Genomic DNA, 15,391 nt, shown 5'->3' on the forward strand with positions numbered 1-15,391 from the left:
ACCAGCAAACACTTCCTGAAAGACTCCCCCGATCTCTCTGGGGAAGACCAGGGTCAGTGCTGACTGTAAATGTTGCACTAAAAACATCCAAGATGTGCTCAGCAGGCATGGACACCTACATTCTATGTTGGAAGACGATAGATCTGGCTTCTGGAAAGTCATATGGGACACCATGAGCACTGCTGAACCTCAATAAAACCATTAGCACTGATAGGCTGTTCTCACCCTGGGAAATCTTCCATTTTCATCATTAATGGGCAGACTATTGTACCACATGATCAATTATTGGCTGTACCAGCTCACACATGGGATGCTTTTTGTGAATATTATATATAAAATGTCATCACTCATGTTCTTACAGATTGTTACCATGCGTATAACTGAACATGCACTGCTAATGGGCAATCGCTGTCCGGATAGAACTTGTGTATTCTAGAATCATGCATCAATAAAGCTTTGTGACATCATAAGCTGGAACTCAAAATTTGCATAAAAGCAGATTGAATCCATCATGATTGATGGAGAAGGCAAGTTCATTTCAATGTTATGGACAATTCAAAATGTTCTAAAGTCCTCCAGGAAACAGAAATGATAACTCATGCTGAATCAGAACATTAAATGTACGGCAACGATCTCTTTGGTAATAACGGGTTTAAAGGTGAAGCAGTCATGCACCAGGCCTAGCTTAGTCTCCTTCATATGTTCATTTGGGTGGGTTTAATAATAAAGTTAAAATTCTGCCATAAGTCTACTGGGGCAAGTAGCCGCCTCGCCGCACAGTTTGTGGTAAATAGCTCTTTATCTCCGTGCTCTCAATGTTCATCGCTGATGGTTCACTTTCAAAACTCACATTCTGCTCAGCATTAAAACCTCCGAGGTCCATTTCATGGCCAAGCCCAGCTAGATGCTGGCTCTGACCCAACTCCTGTATAGGAGAAGAAAGGTTTTCCTGCTGCAGGGCCTGTAGCCGGCCTGTGGAATCCTCCTGAGTGCAGTTTTGTTTAAAATACTGGTTTGGTATTTCCAAGACCTGCTGCTCATCTGGCCTCTCTTCAGACTCGAGCAGTGGCTGAGTTGACTCAGACCTAGAGAAAGTTGGTAGGGTGGCAGCAGTTGGCTGTTGTCCCCTGTAACCGCTGATAATGACTGTAGAGTACTGGACAGTACTAGATGTATTCTGACCCGATTCAACCTCGTCTGTGTCTGAAATACTCAACTGCAGGGAAGACAGACAGGAAGAGCCTCCAATACCACTACTAAGGCCCTCCGATGTGTTCTTCTTTATCACATCCACGGACTTCAGGTCCTGCTTATTGTATGAAGACTTCTCATCGGCGGTTATCTCCACCACACTGACGTCAGTAAAACTACCGTCCTGGAAGGGATGGCCTTTTGGTTCATGCTGCAGAAACCGAGACAATGTTATTTTACATATGTGACAATAATGAGTGTGTGCTTGTCACCTCATAGCAAACAATATGTCAGACAAGAGGGAAGTACTGGAAGGTGCCACTTTTATGTTCTTAGTTATGTTTACATTATGTACAAAGCCATTCCTCCTGCATCTGCCCCTGTACTCTTAATCCCCGTCCCTTCTATACAGTCATGCTGCCACAGCAGTTCCTTGACTTAAGAGAACTATGGGGTAAGTGTTTTTCCTCAGTTCTCATTATTGTTACGGGAGGACATATACTAACCTCCGCCCGTGACCCAAAGCTCAGTATATGGCAGGCTTTATTGCCTGCCATATACTGAGGGCGCCACTGCCGTGACGGATCCCAACAATACTGTTGGGATCAACCATCCTGCGTGAGTGACAGCGGGCTCTGCTTATCTAGAGGCAGAGTGATGCATTAAAAGAGGAATGGAACCACCGTGCGGGCTGTTGCCATAATGTGTAAGCATGCACATATGTGGCCCCCGGCATCTCAGACACCACTACTTCGGGGTTCCCCTTCTAGTACATCTTCCCCAGCACCCGGCCTATTCGGGGTTCCCCTTCTAGTACATCTTCCCCAGCACCCGGCCTATTCGGGGTTCCCCTTCTAGTACATCTTCCCCAGCACCCGGCCTATTCTTGGTATCTGTACCTGGCCATGTACACTGCACTGCATATGCACCATACAGTGTACACAGACAACTAATGGGGAAAGAGGAAGCAATGTTTTATGTTCAGAGTCTAGTTCTGCTTTAAACTGCATTGTGTACATCCAAAATATTAACTGTGCAACAGTGGCAGCGCATGTACACATCACTGACGGACAGGAAACTAAGGTTTTCACAGAGTTAGTCACAACATGTTCCGTTAGACTTGTATGGTAATAGCTTGTTCCACAATCTAGTTCATAGAAGTGAGACATGTTCTGGTAGAAGTACAGAGGCTGCCATTTCTGGGCTAGTGTAACACATGAAGTCACTTCGTACATTCCCTCAATACAACATGATTGATGAAACTCAGAGGCCTATTTCAGACGCTTCTGCCATTCCCCAGCTTTCAGGCTGTACACTTGCTCCAGTACAAGGTCATCACTTGTAGTGAAGCTATACAGGCTCCATTGGAGACATCAGGGGAGAAGGACCCATCCATGAACAAATCCTATTCCCCACCCTCCTCTTAGACTTCGTCCCCATCCCTTGTTATGTGGGAGAGCTGGAACACACTATAGTGGCCCCACACAGGCCAGACAGCCCTTCACAAAAGGTAAACATTTATAGTATCTATAGCCATCTATGGTTTTACAATATAGAACTATTGCAGTTAGTAAACAGAACTCCTTCACCTTTTCTTGCAATGGGAAGGCGCCCTCCCCCCCAGTTCACTAAACCTTGATGACCGACAGCACCATTTAGGCCACATCATGCTCTGGTTTAGCAGAGGCAACCAAACTTTTGGGTCTAACAAGCTCAGCTACAACATACTTAATAGAAATTTCCAGGAGGGGCCATCTTAAATATGCTTTATGCTCCCAGCAATTAGAGGCATGAAGACATCTGTCCCCCACAGACAGGGTGTTGAAGATTATCCAAAATAAAAACACAGTTTATGCTAAATCTGGATTTCAGCAACAAAGACAGCCAAGTGATGTTCCTTAAGCACTAACTGGCCACCCGTGGTGATGTCATTGTGTTACCTTTTGCATTTGTTTTTACAAGCAAACCCCATAAAACTTACCCTGGTTGGAGTTTGGGGAGACCATTGCGCGATGTTACTTTTTGAGGGATCTGGAACATTGGGCCAAATGTGTTTCTTAATGCTGAAAAAAGAAAATCAAAAATTAACATACTGTACAGTACAGATCCAACATAAGGTGCCACATTTTCTGTCATGTAACTAAAGTAAATGATTGTCAGCAATAGAATTCATTCTACATTAGAAAGAAAAGTGTGGGAGCTGAACCTCAATGTAATCTATAGACAAACTGATCCTGCGGCCCAGAACCAGAACTGGGACAGGGCCAAGCCATGCACATATCTCCTCAAGGTGCATTACCAGACTTCCAACAGTCACAAGCACTCATTACTGCACACAGACAGGTTCAAACTTCTCGGAATGTCTCTGAGATCCTTTTATTACTCATCATGTAGGGAAAAAAGGAAGTGTTGTAACCTGGTGATGCTTCATTCATCAGCCTGGTCACAAGCTTATAAAGTCCTAGTGGTGCCTTGTTCACAATATTATTATACAGGATTTATATAGCGCCAACAGTTTGTGCAGCGCTTTACAATATAAGGAAGACATTGCAATCACAATACAATTCAAGACAAGATGGTAAAGAGGGCTCTGCCCCTGAGGGCTTGCAATCTAAAAAAGGGAGGGACCAGTGATACATGAGGAGGGAGCTGTGTGGGGATGATATCAATATCACATATTCTCAGCCTTACCCCCACTTCCCCATGTCTTTATTCTGTGGCTTCCTGATCAATAAAGAGTTATCACAGCATGGGATTCTGGGAAATTCCCACACTCTAATTTTCCATGATCTGATTGGTTATTTCATTAATGCATAAAAAAACACTGTACTAGACCTTGCTACAAAAGCCCCATTTGCACCTACAAAGGGGGTGGGATCACATGAATTCCTCCAGGAGACTCCTGTGGGCCGAATGTGCTGTATAATCCAACAACAGCTGCCACCGGGCACAGCCTGCCATTACCTGTGGATGACCGTACCTGGGCACAGACTGTGGGCAGGTCTCCAAGAATCCCACACATTAGTTACTATTCTGAATTTCTAAGAGTCATATTATGAGGGTTGAGGATCTCCTAAATGAAGAAATGTAAGAAAAGAGCTTGTGCTGGAAAAGGAAGAGAGAAGACGGAATGAATTTGAGGTCAGTTTTCTTGGGGCACCAGAGGTCTAGGAAAGCCTAAAGCCTCTTCTCACCAGCTGGTGTTCCCGGATGGGGGCTCATTACTTTCCATTAAATATACAATATGACTACTTTACTCCAAAGTCCTCCTGGAACATAGATCTGTGTTCACCTCTGATATGTCCCTTTTAGCTGGAGTGCAATAGATGCCGGAAATGTAATATAAAGCAGGAGAACAGGTAATAGAAATCATCTGCAATCGCTGAGCTTTGTCCTTGTAATCAGACCACCACCCGCTGACAAATGTTTCAGCACAGTGGTAGATTTGATTAGCACACGAGGCTCCATGGAGGGGATATCCCAGGAGGACTGCGTACTAGCGGAGAGACTCCATCCAATGATGAGAAACATAATTAGTGTAATGTAAACCACGCCGCAGTCATTCGAGTCCCCACAGGGGGAAAACTACATTGTAATGAATACTTACAAATCTCTCTTGTTACAAAGCAGGACTCCAACAACAAGCACAAGTAGCAGAAAACCAATACAAGACGAAACCACGATTGCTTCAACCTCTCCAGTGTCTACAAAGAGAAGGGGGGAAGTACAGTAAGTACAGTAAAGGCTCCTGTGGAAATCAAAGGCACATTCCAGCAGTCAAAGAACCTATGTAGGCAATTCCCATGAGAAACGGGAGCAGATACTGCAGTCCATGCTAAAGCCAGCGCTGCACCAAGCACCAGTGTGGATTAAAGTAAACCTGGGAAAACATGGTGCTGCCATTGCTGCCTCCTTCTTAATACGTTACCTGGCTGCATGCTGAGCTTCTGGCTTCAATACATTCTGCATCATCGACCCAGAAAAAGTATGCAAATCATCATAGGCAGAAGTTCGTCGCAAGAGGCTGAGCATGACAGCCAGACTACAAATGAGAATGACAGCCAAACTACAAATGAGAAGTCTGCAATGACAGCCTTCATGGTTCATTATTGAGGGCTTCCTATAGGCCAGAGGTAGGCAACTTCAGCACTCCAGCTAGGGTGAAACTACAAATCCCATTATGTGTCTGGGAGTCTTGCCTGTGGATGTCAGAGTATTGCAATGCCTCATGGTTCCTATATCCTACAACGGCAGGAGTGCTGAGGTTGCTTACCCTTGCTTTAGGCTATTAAGCTAAATGCATTCATTCTAAAGCAGCAATTTACCCTACTGGACTGAGGGACAGTTTGGAACTTCAGAGATCTAAACCCCAACCAAAGATGTGGCCTTGCTTTCTTAAAGGAGAACTATGGGGAAAAGCCTTAACCCCATAGTTCTCATTTAATGCAGCCAGGCTGGAGGCATCCAGGGAAACAAAGAGTAAGGTCCGTTCTCAGTCAATATACATGGGGTGCTTTCTCTTAAACACTGCTGTTAGTAAAGTAGGATTCAATGACAGGTCTACTACAATATATATTAGCAGGGTTATTCACAAAGGGTGAAGAGTTTGGAGAAGGAATAATTCTCTAATTCAGCTCACTTTCCAGTTCAGCTATGCTGTCCTAGATTGTTCCCTTCTCCTGCCTTCTCCCATCTCTTCACCCTTTGGTGAATAGCCCTTGAGATGTTTTGATAAAAGGTTGACATTCCACATTCTACTTTGTTTATAACCAGATAAGTCATCAGTACTTGAGGTCTTTTAATACCAGGCTGGATATTATTTATCAAACGGTCTTAAGGAAGAGCTGGATTTCATGTGCGCCGCAGATATATTTCCCCTTCCATTTGCTCAGCATCATATAAAAAGACTGAACAGGAGAATCTTATTGGTTGCAATAGGTAATGAGCTCCTCCTTTAGACACGCCCCAATCTCTGCACAGAACCTTCTGCATGGATGATCCTTACCAAACCTATTGGTGGAAAACGTGAACGGTAAGCCTTCCTTCCCTCCAATCTCAGTGTTGGCCTTCACACTGACGCTATATACCGTGTTACTGGTTAGGGAAGTCATCGTATACTCCGTCTGAGTGGCATTTAGTGTGACAGCTGGAAAACAAAGCAAACCCTGCATTATAAAACAAGAACTTCAGTCAAATAAAAAGCATATTAAAAAAAACAGTTATACCGTTTTAACATATACAAATAGTGGAATGCAATAAAATGAACACATTCACCTTTGCCTTTCCCATCCTAAAAATGGTTTGCCTGTTCCATCAAGGATCACTCAGGTAAAAAGGGCAGACTGGGTCTAGCAGTATAAAATGTGTATAGAGAGACTAGTTTATGTCTTGAAGTACTGCTCTTCTTTTTGTCTATGCTCTCCCCCTATACAGACCCATAGCAAGGTACTGAGAGCTTGCTTTGTATTACAAGAACTCAGCTTTTACTTGCACTCCCAACCCACTCTGGTATGCAATGCTGAGGAAGAAGAGCAGCCATTTACAGGGTAAAAATCAAACCTTTCCATATCCTCAGACAGCAATCTCCTCTTGTAGAGGTTTTAGTAAGTCAAAAGTTACAGACTAAGTTCCCATGTAAGAGAGTACCAGGCTCTCTCCGTCTAGGAAGGGACCAGGCTCTCTCCGTCTAGGAAGGGACCAGGCTCTCTCCGTCTAGGAAGGGACCAGGCTCTCTCCGTCTAGGAAGGGACCAGGCTCTCTCTGTCTAGGAAGGGACCAGGCTTTCTCTGTCTCTATGGTTAGAAACGTACTTACTTTTCTCTGGGCCGTTTTTGGCTTCATATTTCAGTGTGTATTTAGTGATGAAACCATATTGTTTCTCTAATGGAACCGGCTCCCACACAATGACTGCTCTCGTCTTCTCCACTGACTTGTAGCGAACAGTAGGTCCTTCCTCGGGAGCTGCAGATATAAAAATGAAGACAAATCACATTTTAAGGAGCACTGCTCTATATTTCCAAGGCTACTAATTAACATCAGCATTATAATCAAGGGTCTATGTGCATAATCCAGGCCTATTCACCGCAGGGCAGATGGAGGTCAGCAGTGCATGATGGCCATGCATTAGAAATAAACCATTTTGTTCAAAATGCCAAGTTTAAATCTTTGTGCTTTGCTGTGACAGAATGCTCCTGAATCCCTGCATGTGGCACATAGGAGTTAGATGTAGGAGATCCCATTACTCCAGAAACTGAAAAGCTGTTCAAAAGCCCGTCCAAGTCAAATGCCAGGCTGACTCTGTCCACGGCTGTTTGCATGTAAATCACTCAAAGAATGATCGTGACAGATGAGCAGCTCTGTATGCAAACTGTGTCCAGGGCTGCTCATGTCACCGCAGGTATTCACTACATGCGTGTATACATGCAGAAAGCTGCGGAGTCTCTAAGCCTACCATTGATTAGTACAGGATTAGTGGCCGCAGCTGAACACCTAGTTGTACCGGCCACAGAATATGCTATTTTGGGCAGTATACAGCCAATAACAGCCATGTGAATGAGCCACAATATGATAATAGCCTTTTGTAAATATTGCAGGATATGCAGATCAATTGTCACACTAAACACTTTCTGCACATTCTCTTTTTTTATGCCAAAAAAAAACTATTCTGCTAACTTGGAAGGATTCCTCTTCCCTGACCTTGGGGGACTGGTAAAAAACGCTCAAATGTTACCTCTACATAGACTCATATGAAATAGAGGCTGTACACAACAATTAGACCAAATTCGGGGCCCTTGGCTGGCATATAATCTACTTCCACTATGTCAGACTGGATTTGTTATGCTTTTTATCCCTGATTGTGTGTTTTATGTTCTGACCTCTCACCCACACCTAATTATGCAAACCTGTATATGTACAATGCTTCTGTTCTGATACATGTTGTTTACAATAATGAGTCAACTAGACTAAGGCTGGACATACACATGTCAATTTTGTTCGTTCAACACGCGGGCTGAACGAAAGAAATTGACGCGATTTCTCCAAAACACAAACAGCGTGTCCATCGAGGAATCGCCGCTGTTTTCATTGTATTCTGACAGGTGCCACCAATACTCGATCAGAGCGGACAGCTCACTGGCTGCGGGCTCTGATCGCACAAAGATTTTCCAGCCATCTCCTTCGATCAGCTGATCCAAGAATGCCGGCTGAAAGGGAGCCGACAGCCCCACACACTCGCATTTTGACCGGTACAATAAACACCGTCAGAAATTTGGCCAGTGTATGGGCACCTTAAGTTTTGTAATTGGTTTTTTTGCTGAACTTGTAAAAAGTATGTTTTATATGCAAAAATTTAATAAGTCACGTGTACCCATCCCCCCAACCCTTCATTACCAGGACACAGTTCAGTGCTGCGATAGTTTGTCATGTAACACTGTAACCAAAAGGAATTTTATATCATTTCCGAGACCGAGCTTTCTTATATGGAATCTGATAAGTTCTGGGTTTTTATTACTTACTATACGAGGGGAAAAAAGACAAACATATTGAAGAAAAAACTAAATCCCCTCATTTAAAACATCAAATAATGCCAGAACAATACAAACACCACCACACTTACCCATTTTTTTTTTACAATTTTGGGGAAATGAAGAAACATGTAGTTATTGGTGGTCAGTGGCATTTTAAAACCCTCCACATTGAATCTGCTGTTGCTGATCCTGTTCCTTCCTGCAATCCGTTTTTCTCCACATACTCCATTGTGAGAGGAAGGGGAGGGCTAAATGTTTGTAAATGCAGGAAGTGTTGATGTTTGTGATCACTCCGATTGGCTCAGAGCGATCACAAGGTACAAGGACACTCTGATTTGCTCTGTACATTTTGCCTGTGATCTATGCTGCATAATAACAGCTGGATCACATGCACTCAACGAGCTCACTGGCCACCCATGCATGTTTTCTCAATTGCCGTTTAAAAAACAGAATAATACAGCCAGTGTGCGCACATCTGTGCTAGGCTTGTTAGCTCTGATAAGTCCAAGAAGTGACTGGTAAAAAAATTTTTTAATGTTATGTTGCATCTTAAAAGCAGACTATATAAAATTATCAGGTTTTACTGACATACATCGTGCTGGAAAAGCCAGAAAACTCAAGATAATTGGGATCTAGCACTTCCGTGTGAGATAGTTCATATGCAGAGTATGTCTACACTATTTGGCATGTAATAGATTACGTACTGCCTTGCTGGAGATAAGCCGCCACATATCTTGGTCTTTCAAGGCCATCTTTATATAGGGGATAAACTTTGATCATATAATATACAAATGGCTTCAGGTCACCTAGAAGGAAAAAAGCAAAAACTGCATTAAATGCAAAACACAAGAAACCTGTAAAATATACAGTGAAAACAATTAAGAGAAAGATAGCAAGCACAGCAAAGTAATCAAATTCTATAGAATGTTAACACAACTCTAATTGTCTTTAAATTTAAATGCTGCCAAAGGTCTGTTACATTCTCAGAAGTGCCCTGAGTGGCATCATGTGGCAGGATCTGCCAGTGGGAGAATGTACAAGTATTCCTATACATTACTAACACTTAAGTGCCCTCTGGGATTTAGGGGCCCATTTAAATGGGACGTGGGTGGAACAAATGTTGGGACCCCCTTCCATTGTCCTGTAGATTTGGAAACAGCTCACATTTTCAGCAGGTGAGAAGCAGGACACAGCCTACACTATACTCGTGATGCCTTTTGAGAAGTGAAGGAAGTTGTTCATCATCCGACACCAATTGTGCATTTTAGACCGGGGAAGAGTTCAGGGCATCTGAAAAGCTAATCTTAAACTGCATCCATCTATCTATACACAGGGACTTAAAGGGTTATCCACAAAAAGCGTGAAGAGTTTGGAGAAGGCAGGAGAAGAGAACAATCTAGGATAACATAGATGAACTGGAAAGTGAGCTGAATTGGAGAATTTTTCCAAATCAGCTTTTGTATGTTGTCCTAGATTGTTCACTTCTGCAAACTCTTCACCCTTTTGTCAATAACCCTGTAAATGTTTCTACTGGTGCATGCCATGAAATAGGGAGGGAATGTCTGCCACTGGCTAAGTAATATAAGGGGCTAGTGGCTCTGACTACAACTCTGCTATAAAACAACAACATGGGGGGTAAAAGAAAAAACATGTTTGTGTAACTAATGAATGTAAGATGATTTCATATCAGCATGCAGAGCTGAATGCGGATGTGATTTTTATTGAAAGGGGGTAAAGGCTTTGAGGCAACCTTACATGAAAAGAGAGCGTCACATAATAAAAAATGACTGGAACACTCTTGGGACAATCACTCATTTGTGGTATAAAACCATTAGAGAGAACACTGGACCTTTTTAGAGAGACAAATGTTAATCTAAACTGGTCTTACCTCTCAGGAATGTCCCATTGACAGTACTTGGCTCTCGTTGCCATTCCATTTTACAGCCCTCAGAATCTGGGTTTGCACACCATTCTATTACATAACCCACAAAAGGTTTAGTCGGTGCGGACCACTCTACCCAAAGCTTTCCGTCTTTAGGAAACGCCTTTACATCAATTTCAGAAGAAAGGGTCACTGTATGTGAAATACGAAATATACAGATTAAGAAGACCACGTATTACAATCCAACAGTCTAGATCTAATTATAGTCGAATTGTATTAATAGCAACTGTCAAGTTATCATTCTGTATAAAAGGACAGGAAAAGCTATAGGACGGGGAGAGAAGGAGAGGGAGCAAAGGCAACATATGCTGGGAAGGTGTGTATGGGCAAATATTCCTGCCAATGGATACAACCTTAAAGTGTATACAATGCCATTATTTTTAGTTTTGGATAGAGTAGGAAAGGTTAAGACCCCTGCCCTGGTATTTATTCATGTCTGTTTAGTCTCGGGAAAATTTCCCATCATTACCTGCTTTGAAAATGCAACAGAAAGTGAAGGGAACTACCCTAACAGTTGTCACAGAACAGGTGTCTCTACTGAAAGATTTCCCCTCAAGTCTTTTTCTGGTGACAATGGAACCAATACAAATAGGGACATAGACGGCAATTAAAACTTGACAGAGGGCCTAACCTTTCCACACTTCTACAATAGTAAAAAAAATAAATAATAATAATTGTGCAAAGAGACATTTAAAAATTTAACATTGCAAAATATATTCAATTCTAATAAAATAGTGTATGTATGTGTAATATATATATATATATATATTTATATTACACACACACACACACACACACACATATACATACATACATATATACATACATATACACACACACACACACACTCGTAAAATATTCCCATTCTTTAAATGGAGTCTATGACCCGTATATTTAGAGTATATTTTTTCCACTCTTTCTTTGACAATTTAATGTACAATGTAACAGTCAGATCTATAGCAGTAGTCAGCAGGCACTTAAAAAGGAGGAGAACTATGAGGCGAGTGCTTTTCACTCATCCTCCTAGTTCTGGCCGACATGCGACAATGAAACTGTCACAGGTCGGCTCAGTAGATCGGGAGGTGAGCGAACACATACCGGCGTTCGCTCACTTCTCGATCCTGTCACGGCAGAGAGCCGTGACAGGGGAGGGACTGGATTCCCCCCTCCGATCCTTCAGAGCTGTCTGGCGGAAGGGATGGGGGAGGGGGCGGGTACAGCTGGCTCTGCCTCTAGATAGGCAGTGCAAGCTGTCACTCACGCAGCTGGGCGGTCCAGACATAATTGTCGGGATCCGTTTCAGCTGCGGCGTCTCAGTATACCGCCAGCTGCAGCTCGCGGTATACTGAGCTTAGGGTGACGGGAGGACGCTAGTTTGTGTCCTCCCGTTACCCTTAGGAGAACTATGGGGAAAAGCCCTAACCCCATAGTTCTCCTTTAAGTAGCTAGTGGGCCTCATCTTGCTTCTTGACCCAGACCTTTAATATTCCTAACTCATTATAAAATAAGCATTAAAACGTATATAAACCACAAAACAAAAATGAATGATGTTACTGTGATACCAAATTTCCACAGTAGGAAAAATATCTGTAACTGGAGCCTTTGCCCTGAGAGAGCCCTAAAAGCTGTAGAAGGAGGTCGCCAGAAACGGAGGACTCCCATTTGAACCAACAATACTGCAGAATTCATATTCTTACATTATAAATAAGGTGATGAGAAAGTGGCAGTAAACCCATACCTGTGTTTCTGGCAGATGGTATAACCAGACTAGAGGAAGGAGAGACACCATAGCTGTTGTAGGCAATGATTATAACTTGAACAGCATCCTTTCGGACAGTGACATTGCACCGTGTATCATTTATAGAGAAAGCATCAATTAATTCTTTGGCTGTTTTAATAGTTAGGTTGTATCCCAATATTTTTCCATTAGCGTAAGACTCCAAATCCTGGTAGAAAGAAAAACAAAAGTAAAGATTTTATCATTAGTGAAATTCCAAAAACTTTCCTATGCGTTTGTGAATCTCCCTAATAACTATTATCTTACACATACATGCAGTCACAGTATAAACGTATTAAAACGTATGTGTATAATGAGAAAATTATCTAGATTATATAAAAACCTATGGATCAGAGTTTATGCCTTAACCTCCTTGGCGTTAATACCAAGTGTGGCTCGGGGTTAATTTTCAGCACCATAAGCGGTAACCCCCGAGCCACACTCGGGATTACAGCGTTACTTACCTTGTCCCTCGAGCAGCACGGTGTCCTCCGGCCGATGCCAGCATCAGTCTTCCGGGTTCCGTCCCTTGCGAGCGTCCGCGTCGCAAGGGGGCAGAACCGGCGGGAATTTCAAAAGTAAAAATAACAGGGAAAAAAAAATAAAAAATAATTAAATAATCAGACCGCCAGGGAGGTTAATCAACACTGTTTTATGATGTAATTTAGGTAAACCCATGGGAGGCGCTTCTACATACACCTATAACAGGAATGTGTAAAATATCAGCAGCATTTAATTTCCCACATCTTCATGTCCACTAAACAAACTATAGCCAGTTCCTGGAAATCCCCTGTGCTCAGCTACCTGGGAGTTAGGGCCAGATCACACCATATGCACTTGTGATGCAGTCCTTTTATTTCAACTGCTGCTGTTAAAATACATCCCAATGCTTTCCTATGGGCTTTCTTGTGTCTAATTCACACCATTGCAGTCCGTTCAACTGCAGTCAGAAAAAGTACTGCTTGTCCTATTTTACCTGCATATAACTGCACTCATCAAAACGCAGTGCAAACGCATCAAAACGCACTAAAACGCAATGGACTGCATACAAAAAACAAAACAAAAACAGAATTGATTGAGGCATCATCCAGGGACATGCAGGGGGATCAAAATTTTGCATCAAAAACGCATCGCAATGCAACTGTGCAGACGCACAGTTGTGATGCAGTTTCTGGTGTGAACTAACCCTTAAAAATCGCATCCCTAATGCGATGATTAATGAACAGCTAACAGAAATCTTGTCGGACACTTAGACCAGGTTTGAAAGGGTTTGGGGGCCCTGGATCTCTTAATCGGACCACGACACTTTGACCCAACCCAGTTAACGACTTGATAAACCCTGATAAGACAAATAGAGGAAAACTCATCCGATCTACTTGCGCCATTGTACACCCTCCACTGTACCCTTACATAACATAATCCCCTTAGGGGGATAACCTTCCCGCTCTATTCCCTTGCTGTCCCCCTAATAGTTACTGTTTTGTAGGTTTTATCACCCAACCTTCAATACACGACTTGCTCCAGGGCCAATTTAAAGGTCCCCAGTACAGACAATACTACATAAAAGGGTTCCAATAGATGTTCCTTCTGTGATCCAAATAGTTTTATTTTTGAAATCACCAAATCTACTTGCTTTATGTTAATTTACCAGTAATATCTTTATAATATTTAGACTGGCTGCTGCGTCAGCAATGATTTATACTGTAACATTGCAGATTACCTGTAAGTGTGATTGATAATAAATGAAAAATGTTTGTGGTAAAAATACACATACATATATATATAAATAATCACACAATGTGTGTCCCTCTTCTGTCTCTCTCTCAAAACTGTAATGGAGGATCTGACAAAGTGCTTGTGTTGACTGCTTTTGTTTGCTTTAAATGGGTTCTGCATTCCCATACGAGTCTATGGAAATACAAATTCCCCTGAAGCAGTTCATATGCAGGTCAAAAGAAGGTCAACTGCAAGTGAAAACGATGAGTCAATTAATTTTGAATGATGTCAGATGTGTCTCAAACTGATGTCACATTTGCACCACGGCACAAGCTCAAAGCCCTTCAAAACCGGCCCCAACTCAGAAAGAACCCAACATCCTACCCTCCATGTATCAGTGGCCTGGCCTTGTGGCTACCCACTCAGACACAGAGCATTGCAGGAATCATGGAGGCTACACATGTCTGCATGTTCTGGGGTGACACATAGGTAACGGCAGGCACATTATGGTCGTTTCTAAATAGTGGAAGGGTTTATCTTAATGAGACCATTCATTTCAACAAAAATCTTCCCATAGGATTATATGCATTTAACATATTTTATGCATATTATTCCCCTGTAAAAGCCTCTACTGTGTAGACATCCAAAATCCCTGAGACAACTAGTGGGGAACACCATCTTGGATGTGGTATCAGTAGCCCCTAAAGCTGTCAGTCAACTGATACTCTGTATCCACCATAGCTGTTATAGGCAACGATTGTAACTTGAACAGCATCCTTCGGGACAGTGACATGGCACCGTATATCATATATACCCCTTTACTCCTCCCCTAGCAAATACATAAAAGGTTATGTAGACTTCAATTGGTGAGGATACTCTCCGCACACCTTTCAGCAGTCCCGGCCAATAAACAAAGATGGTGCTTGCAGTAACTCCACGGATGGCACTGTGCAAAATACACAATTGGAAGAATAGGTCACCAGCACTCCAAATATTTAAAATGAATAAGTCCTTTTTGTTGGACGATAGTGTCACAAAAGATCAAACAAGAGCCGACGTTTCGGGGCCGCACAGGGTCCCTTCCTCAAGGCAAGAGATGGTCACATCTCTTGCCTTGAGGAAGGGACCCTGCGCAGCCCCGAAACGTCGGCTCTGTTTTGATTTTTGTGACACCATTGTCCAATAAAAAGGACTTATTCATTTTAACTATTTGGAGTGCTGGTGACCTATTCTTCCAAT

General features: G+C 42.6%; 1 protein-coding gene across 1 annotated transcript in view; it reads right to left on the minus strand.

The window, feature by feature from the left end:
* Nucleotides 1-574: 574 nt before the first annotated feature.
* IL6ST (interleukin 6 signal transducer) overlaps nucleotides 575-15,391 on the minus strand; it is a 27,822-nt gene continuing 13,005 nt past the window's right edge. Inside the window, exons 8-15 of the mRNA XM_018562679.1 lie at nucleotides 12,398-12,605; nucleotides 10,606-10,791; nucleotides 9,422-9,523; nucleotides 7,006-7,152; nucleotides 6,197-6,337; nucleotides 4,799-4,895; nucleotides 3,173-3,254; nucleotides 575-1,402 (exon numbers count right to left, since the gene is read on the minus strand). Of these exons, the coding sequence (XP_018418181.1) occupies nucleotides 749-1,402; nucleotides 3,173-3,254; nucleotides 4,799-4,895; nucleotides 6,197-6,337; nucleotides 7,006-7,152; nucleotides 9,422-9,523; nucleotides 10,606-10,791; nucleotides 12,398-12,605 (1,617 nt within the window). The 3' untranslated portion in view covers nucleotides 575-748. The remainder of the gene's footprint in view (nucleotides 1,403-3,172; nucleotides 3,255-4,798; nucleotides 4,896-6,196; nucleotides 6,338-7,005; nucleotides 7,153-9,421; nucleotides 9,524-10,605; nucleotides 10,792-12,397; nucleotides 12,606-15,391) is intronic.

This window comes from Nanorana parkeri, unplaced genomic scaffold (genome assembly GCF_000935625.1).
Source record: "Nanorana parkeri isolate BGI_ZX_2015 unplaced genomic scaffold, ASM93562v1 scaffold591, whole genome shotgun sequence".
Classification (NCBI taxonomy): Eukaryota; Metazoa; Chordata; class Amphibia; order Anura; family Dicroglossidae; genus Nanorana; species Nanorana parkeri.